Raw genomic sequence first — 15,691 nt, forward strand, 5'->3', positions numbered from 1 at the left:
GCGCCAGTTAGCGTTGCTTATACCAAAGATAGATATAACTCCGTAATAGATGGATACAGTCTAAGGAAAAAACGTGCCTCGAAAATCACGAAAATTTGATTCTCGATCAGAGGGCGCCACCAGTTTTGGCCTACTCTCGTATAGAGGGCGTTGACGGTTTCGCTTGTTATTTATAATTTTAACGCATATCAGTGAAAGAACATAGGTTAAAATCATATAAAAATAATTAATGCAAATAAAAAAATCATTTATCCATATTTAAATACATTTTAACGTATTTTTATAAATCTTCATTTTTAGTTTTAAAGTATGTCGATAGATGGCAGTGAATTTACAGTGGTTACAAAATTTGATGCTCTCCTGACCGATTTCGGCCACAGCGACTGTGTGCTCTGGAGAAGGCAATTTTTAATTCGCGTTATTAGCGTGTAGCTGATCCTTCTTGCTAAATACTCGAGCACATTTTTACAAAATTTACTATGACAGTATCTTATTATATCCTCTTTGCTTATACTATTTTTCAGGACTACTCCTATGAGTAAGATGAATTCTGTTTTACATTTATCGAATTATTATGTTATTAATTATCATTAGAATTTAGAAATCTTTTTTTAACTTTGTATTAAGCTACGCGCAATTTTTCAAAATGCCGAATTTGGACTCGCTAGGTCTCACAGAGACACTAATAGTGCTTAATAGGTGTACGTGCGAAATTATTACAAAAAATATCAAATAATTAATAGAATCAGGTGTTACTTTGCGGAAATCCATTATATTAAAAACAAAAATGTTACTTTGCTAATCCGCGACATTTAATAATAACGTGCTAGTTACAAAATTATTATTAAATTAATGTTCCATGTTGTTCGTTTTCGCGGTGGGAAGGTGCTAACATTAATTGCGTGGAAAAATACACAAGTGAGTACACTCATGGACAAATAGAATCGCAAAAAAAAAGTTTAAATTACTAATTTTGAAATTACTTTAGGTGCTCAGCTGCAATACAGTAATTAAACTTTTTATTTGGCGTTCCTTTAAATTTGTCCATGAGTATAGTATAATAACGGGTTAGCACTGATTGACTAAACACGTTATTATTTCGCGGATTAGCAAACATTTTTGTTTTGTTTAATAAATAAACATCAGATTTGTTTTCAGAAAAGTCTTTAATCTGCAGCCGACCTAAAACCGACCGCAAAGCGTCTTTTCAGTCCCGATATTGGAAAAATTCGGTACAAAGTCCAATACTTAAGAGTGCTTATTAAAAATCTATTGGTTCTTTATTTACTGAAAACAGATTTTGCGAGCTTGAATTTAATAATGCTTAGTAGGCAAATTTAGTTCTAGACTTAATGTGTAATTTCTTGTTATATTTGATTAATTTTGGAAATATACCGATCTCTTATTGACTGTAGGTACCTATTAATTCTGCTAAACATAATAATAATTAACAAACGAAACAATGGGAATAAAACTATTACATTTTTATTATACAAAAAAAAATGACAGGGGACTAAGGAAAAGTGGAAACTTTTACTGTTTCGGGCTAGACTCGAACTAACGACCCCGGGATACCAGCCCGCCGCTCAACCAACTGAGTTACCGAGACTTACCCATTGACAGCGAATATTTCTGTCATATACTTCTTAATTATGTGCCTTAGGCGGCGCCTAGCGACATCTACCGTAAGAGTGTTACAATTTTTGAACGCCGTCAGCAAAAGTTTATTTAATATGATGGTACTTACGAGTTTTTTGAACGGTTTCCATCTTGGTTCAGGCGCAGCGCTCACTGAATACAAAGCAACGAAACAAGCGAAGAAGAAGAACAACAGCTTAGAGAAATCCATTGTTATTAGTTCAAGTATAGAACAAAACAATAAAACAAATGAACGTTGTTGTGGAACGTTTAAAAATCGAATGAAGCTTTTGCTGATCCGAAGCCTTATATACGTTAAATGTTTCACGACTAACAAACTAGCTCATGCAATTACTACAAGCAAAAAACAACTTTATCATTGTGTCATAAAGCCGCCTCGAAACGCATTTTATCTCGTTACTAGAAAACAAGTGTCAATTGTTATTGAAGCGTTGGAAAATAAACTGTGGGTTATTGTGATAAGAGTGAGCTTGGAGGCAAATTATCCCGGTACTCGGGTTAAGTACCGCGGGTTGTCTCAAGGAGATACCCTGGTAATGAGAAGTGTTTGTAGTTTGATATCAATGTTGACAGTTTATAAAACGATCTGAAGTAATTATAACTAATCTGTTTAATTTAGTGCATTTTGATTTGTAAAAACATTCATCAGATACACTGTATTGTTAGTATTAAATAACACTAGTTATTTTAAATACTAAAATGATATAGGTATGGTATGTATGCAAGGCAACGAAATATAACTGAAATATAATGAAAATTAAACATTTTGGTGACTTCGAGCCAACTTTAACTTAGTAAGGTTTCGATTATAGAGTCTAAACTTTTTCATGCCTTTGCCCTTGATTAAAACGTATAATATAAATAATATTAATAAATACTATATATTAAATATATTAATAACGGGTCACTCACGTGTTTTAAGTCGAAAACGCTCGACATGTACCCTCGTATGTCGTCGTGTGTATGTATGTGTCCTCGGTACGGAGTGAAACATGTCGAGCGTTTTCGACTTAAAACACGTGAGTGACCCGTTATTAATATATTTAATATGTCTATGTCTCACGGAAGTTTTGTTATTAAAATACTATATATTATATAATTTTTATATAATTTTTGTTTTATTACCGGTTTTATTTTGTTACCGGAAGTTCAGTTGTCAAGTCAATAGAGATACCGGAAGCTAGCGATAAAGGGATTGTATGTATATTGTTTTTGAAAATGCTGGGCCTTAGGTTAAAATTAAATAATTGGCGTTGTAACTCCTCGTTATGAAGCGTACTTATTCTCGTACTTATTCGCAAACTTATTCTTAAATAAAAACGTTCTACTTACACTTTTTCAAGTCACTTAAAAAATCTAATAGTTCCTCATTGTGAAATTCTTAAACATAATTTCCACGATTCAGTGTAAAAGCCCACGATAAAGCGCCTAAGTGCTAGTTAAATAAAACTAATCAGTACTCAACTTTACATCTAGATTTCGTAATTAGGTGACATATATTTCTGTAAGTGCCTTACGCTCGTTTTTTTTAATTGCCTTAGTGATATGCGTAGCTGTTGAAGAAATCAGTTTAATGGCTAGCAGCGCTATGGAAAATGGCGTAGAAACCCTTTGAGATTGAGTTTGCTGACCGCAATGCCTACAAAAGGGAAACTTGCAATAATCCCAATAATCCGGGGTCATTGAACTATTACTACTAACGTATAGAACCGACACAGAGAACCAATATATTGCGCCATAAGTTGCTGCCGTTTTGGCATCAAACCATATAAGCGGAGCGTCAGTCTCGCCCTCGCGACCTAAACGCGTAAGCGCCATGAATTTCACGGCGCTTACGACGTTTTGGTCGCGTGATACAGGTTGTGATTGCGACAATTTCATTGTTGGGTATGTCGTCTTTATAGTAATAATAACTCAGTACCCAGGGTTAACCGCTTAAACCTGGAGTTATCATGGTTACCAGTACAATTTGACACTGGGTTAACGGTTTAACCGCTTAACTCCGGGTTAGTGGAATGGTGCAAGCGGCTTAGGAATGCTTCGAGCGGAGCACGTTTTAAATCTGATAGCGGTCAATAGCTATTAGTGTCCCTGTTTTTTGCGATTTTAATAAATTAACAACAACAATATACAACCCTCATACGTGTACTTATTAATATCCGCAATTAATTTAATGCTCAGTAAAAGGGGTTTAGCAAAACCACTGCTTGTATCGGGGAAGCACCGCACGTTTGCGGTTTAATTAATTCACAGTAATGTTGTTTAATATTTCACGCGTGCCATGAGTCATTACAACTCCGATAAAAGGTCGGGAGTACACCGGCCGCTGCTCACGGCCGGGAGTACCCTTCTTATCAGTCAGACAATATTTATATAAGTAGACGCTACATGTATACATCTACATATAATTTGCATAAAGCCTTTTACAAATATGTATATATACATATATATATGTATATGTGTAGCCCGTAGCGGTTTATTTATTTTCAGATCTAGATAATAATCTTGATATTCGGTGTGCATTTGTGTATTTTGATACGACCAGCACACAATTGATACAGCCGTCATCAGATATATCGAAGCGTCTGAAGTGGCCAAAAATATCTGAACACTAACTTTAACTACGCTTAAGGATAAGTTAATATTTTATTTATAAATAGTTTCATTGCACTAAATCTTACTTTTCGTTTAACTTTGCGGTTATATTAAAATATACGCTCTTAAGTGTTTTTATTTTTTTATTTTTTTTTATTACAAAAAGGCAAGCATTTGACCGCAATCTCACCTGATGGTAAGTGCCGATGCAGTCTAGGATAGATCATGCTTACCTAAAAGATGTCTATTCACTCTTGATTTAAAAAGATCCAAGTTATAGTGGACTGGGAATATATTTGCAGGAAGTGAATTCCACTGTTAATTGTATGTTGTTATTAAAGACAGCAACAAGAACAAAGTTAACTTTGCTCACACTCAACTCCGACAATCTGACTGAATACATAAAAACTTATTTTCATCAAGTGCAAGTCTAGCTTGGTCACAGTTTCCAATAAAACAAACGCGCATCAGTTCTGTATTCAAATTTCAAACACCGCGTTGGGGAGTCAACGTCTGTTTTGTTTTAAAAACTATTCGTTCTATTTTCAAAATGTTTTCCTGCAAGGTTTTATTTTTCTTTGTTTTATGTGTGATGGTTGCGACTTATGTGTCGGCTGCGTCTGATTTTGACGTGGATAGATTGATTGTAAGTTATTCTTTGAAGCATTTATATAATTTTTCAAACAGCTTGGGTACTGTGACAGATGTAATCTCAAGACGAGTTTAATTGTATTGAGATGACATCTGTCACCGTACCCTTGAAAAATACTAGAGGCTGATGTTATTGATGTCCATGTATTATTTGACAAAACCCCTGGATATAAGTGCATTATTTTTGTATTCTTAGGTATATAAATGATAGTTTGTATAATTTTTTAAACAGTTGATTTTATAAAAGTTATGTTTTAGAATACTATGAAATTATTTAATTAGATCTAAGAATATACCGTATATTCTAAAATTCCTTTCATTGAGACACAAGCATTTTTGTATTTACTTTGGCAATGATGTTTCAACTTTCAATCTAATCGCAAAATAGGCGTTTTTCTATTCGTATTTATTTCGACTTTCAAAACAAAACAAAAATCGGCAGATTTACAATACTTTATCACTTACCTACTCTTATTTACGTAAATAAATAAATAAGTTGTTTTAAAAAAACTTGTAACTGCCAACATAACTAGTAATTATTTAATTAAAAAAAAAATGTTTCAAAAAGTTAAGTAAGTTTCCCATTTCCCAAATATTTGTGTCGTTTTCAAGCAAAAGGTACCACATTGTCGCTTGCCATAAGAACGTTCTGACAGGTTTTTCGTATAAAGATACAAGCAATTCACGTCCTTATGTTAAGCGACAATGTGGTACTTTTTAATTGAAAACATCACATTTACTTGTCATCATTAAACTTACTTCATTAATCATTAGCAATTTAGCAATCAAGGGCCTAAGACTCTATGATAGAATCATAGTCTTATTGCGATTCCTATAAGAGGAAAGAGAAAATAGTGCCATGCTTTGTCCTTATCACCGACCGGGTGGCATCATAGGTAGGCGATGGCGAAATACCGACATTTATAAGAGTGAAAGAGAAGAAATCCTATGCTGCCCAAATTTTATATGAAAATTATTTTTCCTACCCCCGGTCGCTCGAGGGCGCGTCTATAACTTGTATACACTATGTATATGTTAGCAATATACATATATAATATGGTAACAGAGTGTCAACTATTGGGCATAATCATATTAGCCGTTCAACTCTTGTTTACCTTACTTTGTTTTTTTTTTTCAGAGAAACCTCGGCAAGCCGATTCGCGAGGCCATACTGGACTCCGATCAAGCCATGAAAGTACTGGATGACGTTGACGACATTTATCACGACATTGCTGACGATTAGACATGAAATTATAACTATAAAAAACCGGCCAAGTGCGATTCGGACTCGCGCACCGAGGGTTCCGTACTTTTTTAGTATTTAGAGTTTTGAATGATTCACGGTTAGTTTCACTAGACTTATGTTGACCGGGATATAGACCGTGATTACCTTTTGTATTATTTGTGAGCTCCCGATATTTCCCGATGTTTTTAGTATTTGTTGTTATAGCGGCAACAGATATACATTATCTGTGAAAATTTCAACTGTCTAGATATCACGGTTCATGAGATACAGCCTGGTGACAGACAGACAGACGGACAGACGGAGTCTTAGTAATCGGGTCCCGTTTTTACCCTTTAGGTACGGAACCCTAAAAAGCTAAATAACGATAGAATAATATTGTCTTCGGTTACCGCGATAGTTACTCATGAAATAAACACCCATCACCCGTTGACCACGAACGCTGTAAAGGGTTCGAAACGTCGGGATGTATTATAAATTCAATATACGCCATATAATCCGTTTTCATAGTTTTATTTAACAATAGAATATTCTAAACTAGACTCCTTGAACGTAGGAATAGGTATTATTGTAAATAAATTATACCATGTACTACATTATGAAAACAGGCTTTCTTTTTAGATTTCCTGTAATCAAATGTTTCAATAAGTCCACTTCCTGGTTTCCGATTTAGCTGAAATTTATTATACCACCATAACTTCGGCTACAATGCAAAGTTACCTACTAACAAACTTTAATAATGGATCCCGAAGCCTAATTGTTTTTGCAAGCCTAACTCTATTTAAAATATTTTTGTACAATATTTAAAATATTTTTTCATGCAAAAAAATAGGTACCTATTTTTTTTTGCATTTCTGAAAATTCCTTGCTCTTACAAAAATTTATAAATTAAACGAACCATGGCTATGTGTGTGTCTAAACTTTATCTTGATATCTACTTTTTAGTATTTTGTTGTTATAGCGGCAACAGAAATACATCATCTGTGAAAATTTCAACTGTCTAGCTATCACGGTTCATGAGATGCAGCCTGGTGACAGACAGACAGACGGACAGCGGAGTCTTAGTAATAGGGTGCCGTTTTTACCCTTTGGGTACGGAACCCTAAAAAAGAAGTAAAAAGTAATAAACAATCTTTAGATAAAAAAAATGAATAAACATTATACATTAAAATTAAATAATTACAACACAATAAAAAAATGTCAGGTCATTAATAATCAAAATTTACCCACTTAAATTAAATTAGAGGAATCAAATTACAGTTTTATTAAATAATAACAATAAAATTAATTAATTACATAAAAAAATATTTAAACTTTGCAGACATTTTCTGCAAAGTTCATCAACATGATCTGCGAAAACATCAACGTCATGACCCTCAACTCAATAGCCATTGCCCGATGCGTAGCCACGCGAACAGGTGGCGGCGGCGTCGTGGCGGCAGCCGAGCGCATCGCATTTACGGCCCGGCCACGACATCGCGCGGCGGCGGCAGCGGCGAGCGGCGGCCATAGGTTGGAGCGAGACACAGCGATCGGACGTTATGTATATTTATATGTATATATATATATATATAAATTCGATGTATATATTTATATTAGTAGTACTCAATATTATTATGTCACGTCGTCCACAACGTGTCCCGTCCCGCACTATGCTGTCCCGCACACTCCGCTGGCTCCACAGAAAACCAGCGCCGTTGACCACGCTAGTCGTGCCAGCTGCACAGCATTGCTGAGTGGAGACCATTTCGGCTTCACATCTCTATTTCTACTGTTTTGTTTATCTTTGTCTTATATTTGCTATATATGTGTTGTATTGATGTGTTGTCTGAATAAATGATTTCTATTATATTCTATTCTATTCTTTCGTTCCCACCTATGGCCGCCGCTCGCCGCTGCCGCCGCCGCGCGTTGTCGTGGCCGGGCCGTTACGGCGTCCGACACCGTCCACTGTACTGACAGTCTGGCCCATGCAGGCCCATTCGTTCCATTACGGATAAATTATTGACTCTGTGTGTGTGGTATGAATATAGGTAGTATGACATGGTGGCTCCCTTATCTCTGCAGCTGGCTGTACACTGCCGTTGGCAGCGCTCACAAAAGCCCGGAGGATATTTGGCAGGAAACAAAGGGGACTCCATTGTATTAGGGTTATGAAATTGCTACCAGATTTTAGGTGTATTGAGGTAAGATTGAATTGACATGAATATTATAAGATTTATAAGTTTTGTGGGTTACCTAATTAAAATAATAAAAGGGTCGGGCCACGAGAATCTAATACCCCCGGAGTTGCAGGCGTCCATAGGCTACGGTGATCGCTTAAAATCAGGCGGGCCGTATGCTTGTTTGCCATCGACGCGGTGTAAAAAGAAACTGTATACCTACTTAATAATTAATTAGTATTACTGTATTTAAGTCTAGTAACATTACGAGTATCACAATATACCTTACACGAGTAATAGCTAACGCAGCGTACTACGTAGGTGAACAACACGCGAATGCGAAGCGAAGCGATGCGGCACGGGGTGAATCAATCCTTTTTGGTAAGGGTATTCGGGTAATTCCGACTACTTCAAAATGTCGGCTAATTCCGAAAATTTTACCTGAATACAACTTACCTATAGAAGTGTCCTACGTGGGCGATCTCGTTGCGAACGCTAACGCCGTGGGCCCGCCGCGCCGCACCGTATCGGTTCGCGTTCGCGAGTTGTTCGGTTACGTAAGCCGCTGCGTAACCATAAGGCGAGGCTAGTTTTAAGCGTTTCAGCTGTCCACTTTTAATTAAATTAATTATAGCATTTCTAGCGCAAACGATTTGCTATCGCGATACAGCGCGGGAACGCTGCCTGCGTGATAGCAAAGATAGATATAACTCCGTAATAGATGGATACAGTCTAAGGAAAAAACGTGCCTCGAAAATCAAGAAAATTTGATTCTCGTTCAGAGGGCGCTACTAGCTTTGGCCTACTGTCGTATAGATGGCGTTGACGGTTTCATTTGTTATTTAACAATTTTTACGCATATCAGTGAAAGAACATGGGTCAAAATCATAAAAATTATTAATGCAAATAAAACATTTATCTATATTTAAATACATTTTATCGTATTTCTATAAATCTTCATTTTTAGTTTTAAAGTGTGTCGATAGATGGCAGTGAATTTACTGTGATTACAAAATTTACTATGACAGTACCGCTCTAGTATAAGTTACTCTATGGTGATAGGCACCTTGAAATCGAACGACTATACGTAGGACTTGAAACACAAGTGAACTTTTTAAATAAATGCAACTTTATGTCAACCTAATTATAATACATATTTTCTCTCTTACGACCTAAAAATGTATTTTATTTGTCATCATCATCATCATCATATTTCCCGTGGTAGATTTTCTGCACGTCGCGGACGACATCCACGGCTGGAGCGGCCTTGATGATACCATCACGGATATTCTGTCCAATCTTTTCCTGTAAAAAAAAAAGAGTATACATCAGGCATTGCGTGACATTATTATATGGTGGGTGGGTGGGTATGGGTATTAAAAATAATACTCCGGATTCCTGGCTTTAATCATGGAACTTGGCATGAATGTACCTAGCTTATGTAGAAAAAAAATTAGTAGAAACTAATAATTAATATTTTACAGTACATATGGTGCTACTTTCTCGCACTAGTGCGAAAAAGAGCACTTTTCGTGCATATGTCGAAAGTTTAAACGGCCTATAAATGTACTGTAAAACGTTGTTCGATACACGTGCGAATAGGTAATTCGCAACCTATGTCGATTTAAAACACTAGCATGTACCTATAAAACCTATTATGTACCTACCCAATTTTGTGAATGAATTGTATCAAATTGTATATACTTATGAAACTTGACATGTAAAATACTATGTTTTATGAATAAATGCTTGAATCTTGAATCTTGACTCCCTGCGGTCGTGTTTTAATTTATCGCCACTCGTTTCGAATTACCTTTTTTCCGCACTTGTATCGAAAATAACTATTTTGATGACAGAGCGCCGTAATTCAGAGTATTTTTTTCTTGCGCAATTTGTTTTACCTACTTACGTTTATGACTAAAGGCAAACAAACAATCAAACGTAAGTACCGCATAGAAAACTTGAACGTGGGTGAATTATTGTTGTGAAAACTAAGCATTTTTCTAGGTCGTAAATATACGTCATATTTTTGGTTTCCAGCGTCATTGAAATTTGAATAATATCGCACAAGATAACTTATAGACTGGCAAACCCATTTGTTAGTAGAAAAAGGCGCGAAAATAAAAACTGTACTCTGGCAAGCCAGCAGAAAACGGCGGCACATTTGAAAAATATATTCGCGAAAGTTATAATTTTCTATTTAGCGCCTTTTCTACTGAAAAAGATGGATATTATAATAATGGTTTTTTGTAACTAAACTTACCAATTCTTTTCCAAGTCCAGGAGCAGCCGAAACATTACTCGCCATCGCCATCAGGCACGTGAAAAAGAAAAACAAAACATGGAAGAATTTCATTTTGGATTTCGAAAATCGAATTCCAACGTACGTTCAGACAGCTGACCTGAGAATGCATTTCATACGCTCTTGAGGTCTTTTATATGGGTGATTTGTTAATCAATAAAAGATGTATTCATTTTGCTACAAGAAACTCACTTACGCTCTTTTGAAATTCAGTTATAATTACAAAGGAACGATACCAATGAGCAATGTTTCATTTGCATTTAATATTAAAACGAGGCCATTTAAAGTGAACTCTATTTGTATTGGTGTTAGGTTGAATAGCTTTTGGTCGACGGCAATAAAATGTTGGTTTTGATAAAGCACGGTCCGGTCAGCATCTTAGCTAGGGAAGTCCCGTCTTGAAAATTGATACGAATAAATCTCTTGTTTGACTAAAAAACGTAAACACATACTTTACACAAAATGGATGAATAATACAATGATTATGGGCACTAAAATTATGTTTTTGATCAACATCTCCGAATGGGCTGTTTTATGAATTTGAACCATTTCAATATACTTCAAACTAGCCTTTACCAATGATGTTGGCTTGTGTGTGAAATTAGTGAATTTGACGTTGATGAAAAATTTAAATATGATGGTAAATTTGCTTTATAAACGTCTTGTTCCCGTTTATTTATGACGGTGTTTTCAGCAGTAGCAGAAGTACACTTACGTAGCGTACTACGTAGGCGAACACCACGCGAACGCGAAGCGAAGCGATGCGGCGCGGGGTGAATCAATCCTTTGATACGAACGATCTCGTTGCGAACGCGACCGCCGTGGGCCCGCCGCGCCGCGCCGCGCCTCTTCGCTTCGGTTTCGCGAGTTGTTCGCTTAAGTAAGACGCTTAAATGATATTGATAGTAAAATCATTTTGTGAAGGAAATGTTTATATCTGTATTAAATCTGATTAGCAGTAATTAACTAATTGGCAGTTAAATTTAAGTACTAAATTGTGTGTAATTACGAAAATACTAGTTAAAATTTATGGCAAATTAAAATCACAGACTGACTCAATATTAAGATTACAACTGAATCAAACAGTTATCAAAATGTTAAAATTCATTTTGTTTTTTATACCATCTATTTTGAGTAAGGTTTAATTTAAATACTTCATGGTTCAAAATACTATATTTTTCAATATTTTTATGACTAATATACTCGTGGCTCAGAAAAAAATACAAACAAGTATAAATAAATAATAAAAAAACATAATTAGGACCTTCTAAATTAAATGTTATCCAATAGACAAAGCAAATTTTTAATAAAATAGTATAAAGCCAATAATGTGATACAACATATTTTTATCGCTTTTTCCAGTGTTTCTGTGTCCAATATCACCTGTGAAGCTCCCAGATGATTTGATGAATTTAAAGCAGTTCAATAGCACGGCTGCTGGGGACGACACAAGCCATTGTATGGAGGAGTTCAGGCACTGTCTCAATCCACACACGTAAGATAAGATAAGATAATATAAGATACGATAAGATATTGCTAACAGTAACACACATTGCATGAAAGAGATCAGACACTGTCTCAACCCACACACGTAAGATAAGATAAGATAATATAAGATACGATAAGATATTGCTAATAGTAACACACATTGCACGAAATAGTTCAGACACTGTCTCAACCCACACACGTAAGATAAGATAAGATAATATAATACGATAAGATATTGCTAACAGTAACACACATTGCATGAAAGAGTTCAGGCACTGTCTCAACCCTTACACGCGGAAGTCTCTTTCTAACAAAGGGAATTGGAGAGAAGCGTCCGATTGTTTTATAAGTTTTATGATGCTATTATAAACCTCCAAGAGGAGTTGAATGTTTTAAAACGGTACAATGCCACGGCCTCTGAGAACGACACAAGCCATCGCATGGAAAAGTTCGGGCACTGTACCTTAACCCTCACGCAGCGTACTATGTAGGCGAGCAATACGCGAACGCGAAGCGAAGCGATGCGGCGCGGGGTAATCAATCCTTTGATATCTATAGAAGTGTCCTACGTGGGCGATCTCGTTGCGAACGCGAACGCCGCAGGCCCGACGCGCCGCGCCGTATCGCGTTCGCGAGTTGTTCGCTTACGTAAGACGCTGCGTCACGCATAAGTTACAAACGGAAGTCTCTTTCTAATAAAAGTATTGGAGAGAGACGTCCGTATCTGTCAAAATTTTAAGAGCCTGGTTCTTTTCGGTGGAGTACCTAGTCGCAATTCCGTTCTTCTCAAATACACCCAAGCCAATTCGAACGTGGACGGTGCACGTTCGAATTGGCTTGGGTTGCACGGTGCACCTGACATCTAATCGATATATGTTGTTATAATTATTTTATAAGATTTTTTGTATATAATATGATTAATATGAAAATTATTTCAAACACAGTGAAAACTGTTTATGAATAAACTATGACTATGACTATAAGAATAATATTGGAAACATAAATCAGCTAGCTTTCATTCGCGTGGGCGTCTCGCTCAGTTAAAATTGACGTGTAATGTCATTATCATCTATCTATCTAACGTATCTTTCTCAGTAGTCCTTGGTCGCTCTTTCCCACTCATGATTGATATAAGCCGACCAAGCGTGACAAGCGAGTGAGCGCGTGAGATGATGCGAATAGGTTTCGGAGCGATTCGGATCGGAAAATTTCGGAGGGTGTCAGGAAAACAGGCGGGATAGTATCGCGTGATTCGCCATCTTGGTCGCACTTATGGCTCTGTGTATCTGATTGATTGATATCGCTCTCTACTCACTTGTGAACAATATAGTCTATATATCCAGTGAGCGAAATGAGTGATATAATATATCACCGCGAGAGAAAGATATGAAACAATCTTTTTATCTCAGTGAAGCGTTTTGCGCATTCTAATACGCTGATATGATGTCGATAATACAATACTGTCGATTTAATACGCGTTTTTCAGGATTTCACCAGTGTGTGGGATGAACTCCCTGACTGATATTAAACAACCATTTGAAAGCATATGTGAAATGATTTATGAAAACTGCCGCAGTAAAAAAGGTATAGTGAAGCTTTTTTTTTCGTTCCTCTAAATTTGTCCATGAGTGTAGCTGATGGTAGTCTTATAACTTATAAGTAATTGATGCTAACTCATTCTACATTTCAGAACAATGGCATTATATAAGTGATAATATAGAATATTGCAACGGAACTTTTGGAAATAATACTAAAATACTTAGGAAGATACCAACTAAAAACTCTTCAATGCTGTTAAAATAAATTATCCAGTAATTGCAGTACTTACCTATTGCATACGCTCATTTTTTAATAAAAATAAAATTATGAGTGCTTGAAACTGAATTTTATTTTACCTTCCTCTATTAGACCGCGGGCCAGGAACAGATTTCCATGACCAATCGCCTCCCAGGGGAAAACTCGTATAGTGATTAACGGCTATGTATGATGAAGCCTCGTGAACATCAGCTGCCGCTCCGTTGGTGGGTTGAGGAATGGCAGCAAATAAAGTCTATAAAAAAATTTAGTCATCGTCTCATGCTTGATACTTTGTCAGATGATAGTTTAGATGCTATTGTGAATAAACAAAATCGTCAGCCGATTGTATCGCTGTGGAAAGACCGTTAGATGGTCACATGAACATGTAAAAAAAAGAAAATTCTTTTCAGTCATCGGCGTCATCGCCTCCCGTTTGATACTGTGGCAGATGATAGTTTAGATACTATTGTTAATAAAACAAATCGTCAGCCGGTTGTATCGCGATGGAAAGACCTTGTTAAGCGTTTCGTCGGCTGCCATTCTTCAACCCACCAACGGAGCGGCAGCTGACATTCACGAAGGTTACATAGCCGTTAACCGCTATACAAGTTTTCGCCCGGGAGGCGATGACTGACGAAAGCGAATGGCTCGCGGTCTATATAGAACGGCTGACAAGTCAATTCGAACGTACCGATTCACGCGCGCTCCTACATACAGAGAGCGTTTTCCGAGCAAAGCTCTATCTCCCAGATATTTATGATTCACAACCAATCATTGGATTCGACCTATCTTATTAATCATCAATAATTATAAAGGTAGGTATTTAACCAAGCCGGGGCTTCCTCTTATCTCCCTCTTCCTCTTAACCTCTGAGCTCGCAATAACCGCGTTATCAATGTGGCCCGGGAATGGTAAACTGCGCAGTTTAATGCAAATTGTATAATTATATAGGTAAGTACCTATTACATGATGACGTATACACGCAAAATAGTCGCCAGTCGTAGTTGCGGAAAATCGCCCGAACTACAATGATGACGTATCAGTTTTACGGGTGTTTTGGTAAGTAAGTTTTTGAAGAGTTTAGAATGGACTAGGATAGGTGTTTCTAGCTTTTCTATTCTGTTCTAGTGTAAGTATGTAAGTATTTTAGTACCTAAAACTATAGTTACCATTGTTGAAATTATCTTTCGAACAAAAAAATGTTACAAAGTAGACAAAAATCTACGCTTACTTAAATTCGTTCTACTAATAAATCTTCTTCTCGAATTTTCTAGAAGATTTTAACTATTACAAAAAGGGGAATCACTCTAAATCGAGCTCTTCCCTGTTTGACCCGTACTGAACTTTGTATTATTTACCGTTACAAAAACATACGCGGCGCCTTATCGCCAGCGAATAAAGTCCATTTAAGACTGACTCTGAGTTTAGTGATTGCAAAAGTAAAATTGTTATTATCTTCCAATATAAAGAACGTTAAAGTGTTCGACCATCATTCACTTGTTAATCGTGAGAACGTAACGTTCAGGACGACTTGAAATACGAACATTCTAAATTCAAAATGAACTTCGGTCGTGTTTTGTTTTTCTTGTTCGCCTGCGTGCTGGCTTTGAGCGCAGTGTCAGGGGCGCCCAACCCCAGGTGGAACCCGTTTAAAAAATTGGTATGTATACATTTTTGTCTTCAAATATATTTTGCCAGAGTTAAGTGATTCTCTCTGCCTATACTCCAGATTCCACTGACAAACGGCAGTATAGGCAGAGAATCATGGCATATTTTTATGCTTTTTTATTATAA

At 36.5% G+C, this 15,691-nt stretch overlaps 2 protein-coding genes and 1 long non-coding RNA gene across 3 annotated transcripts in view; 2 read left to right on the top strand and 1 right to left on the bottom strand.

The window, feature by feature from the left end:
- The window catches only part of LOC134750588 (uncharacterized), an 80,805-nt gene extending 76,274 nt beyond the window's left edge, over positions 1-4,531 (top strand). Inside the window, exon 2 of the long non-coding RNA XR_010128565.1 lies at positions 4,385-4,531. This is a non-coding gene — a long non-coding RNA (uncharacterized LOC134750588). The remainder of the gene's footprint in view (positions 1-4,384) is intronic.
- A 4,887-nt stretch (positions 4,532-9,418) lies between these two features.
- LOC134750759 (cecropin-A-like) lies at positions 9,419-10,737 on the bottom strand. Its single transcript, XM_063686000.1, has 2 exons — positions 10,574-10,737; positions 9,419-9,615 (listed from the first exon to the last, which is right to left on the bottom strand). Exons 1-2 carry the CDS (start codon positions 10,664-10,666, stop codon positions 9,496-9,498), a joined length of 213 nt encoding a protein of 70 aa, XP_063542070.1. The 5' UTR covers positions 10,667-10,737; the 3' UTR covers positions 9,419-9,495.
- A 930-nt stretch (positions 10,738-11,667) lies between these two features.
- LOC134750760 (uncharacterized) lies at positions 11,668-13,903 on the top strand. The gene is made up of 4 exons (XM_063686002.1): positions 11,668-11,746; positions 11,975-12,107; positions 13,587-13,684; positions 13,791-13,903. The coding sequence occupies exons 1-4, from the start codon at positions 11,707-11,709 to the stop codon at positions 13,901-13,903; spliced, it is 384 nt and encodes a 127-aa protein (XP_063542072.1). The 5' UTR covers positions 11,668-11,706.
- The last annotated feature ends 1,788 nt before the right edge of the window (positions 13,904-15,691 follow it).

This window comes from Cydia strobilella, chromosome 20, assembly GCF_947568885.1.
Source record: "Cydia strobilella chromosome 20, ilCydStro3.1, whole genome shotgun sequence".
In the NCBI taxonomy this organism is placed as follows: domain Eukaryota; kingdom Metazoa; phylum Arthropoda; class Insecta; order Lepidoptera; family Tortricidae; genus Cydia; species Cydia strobilella.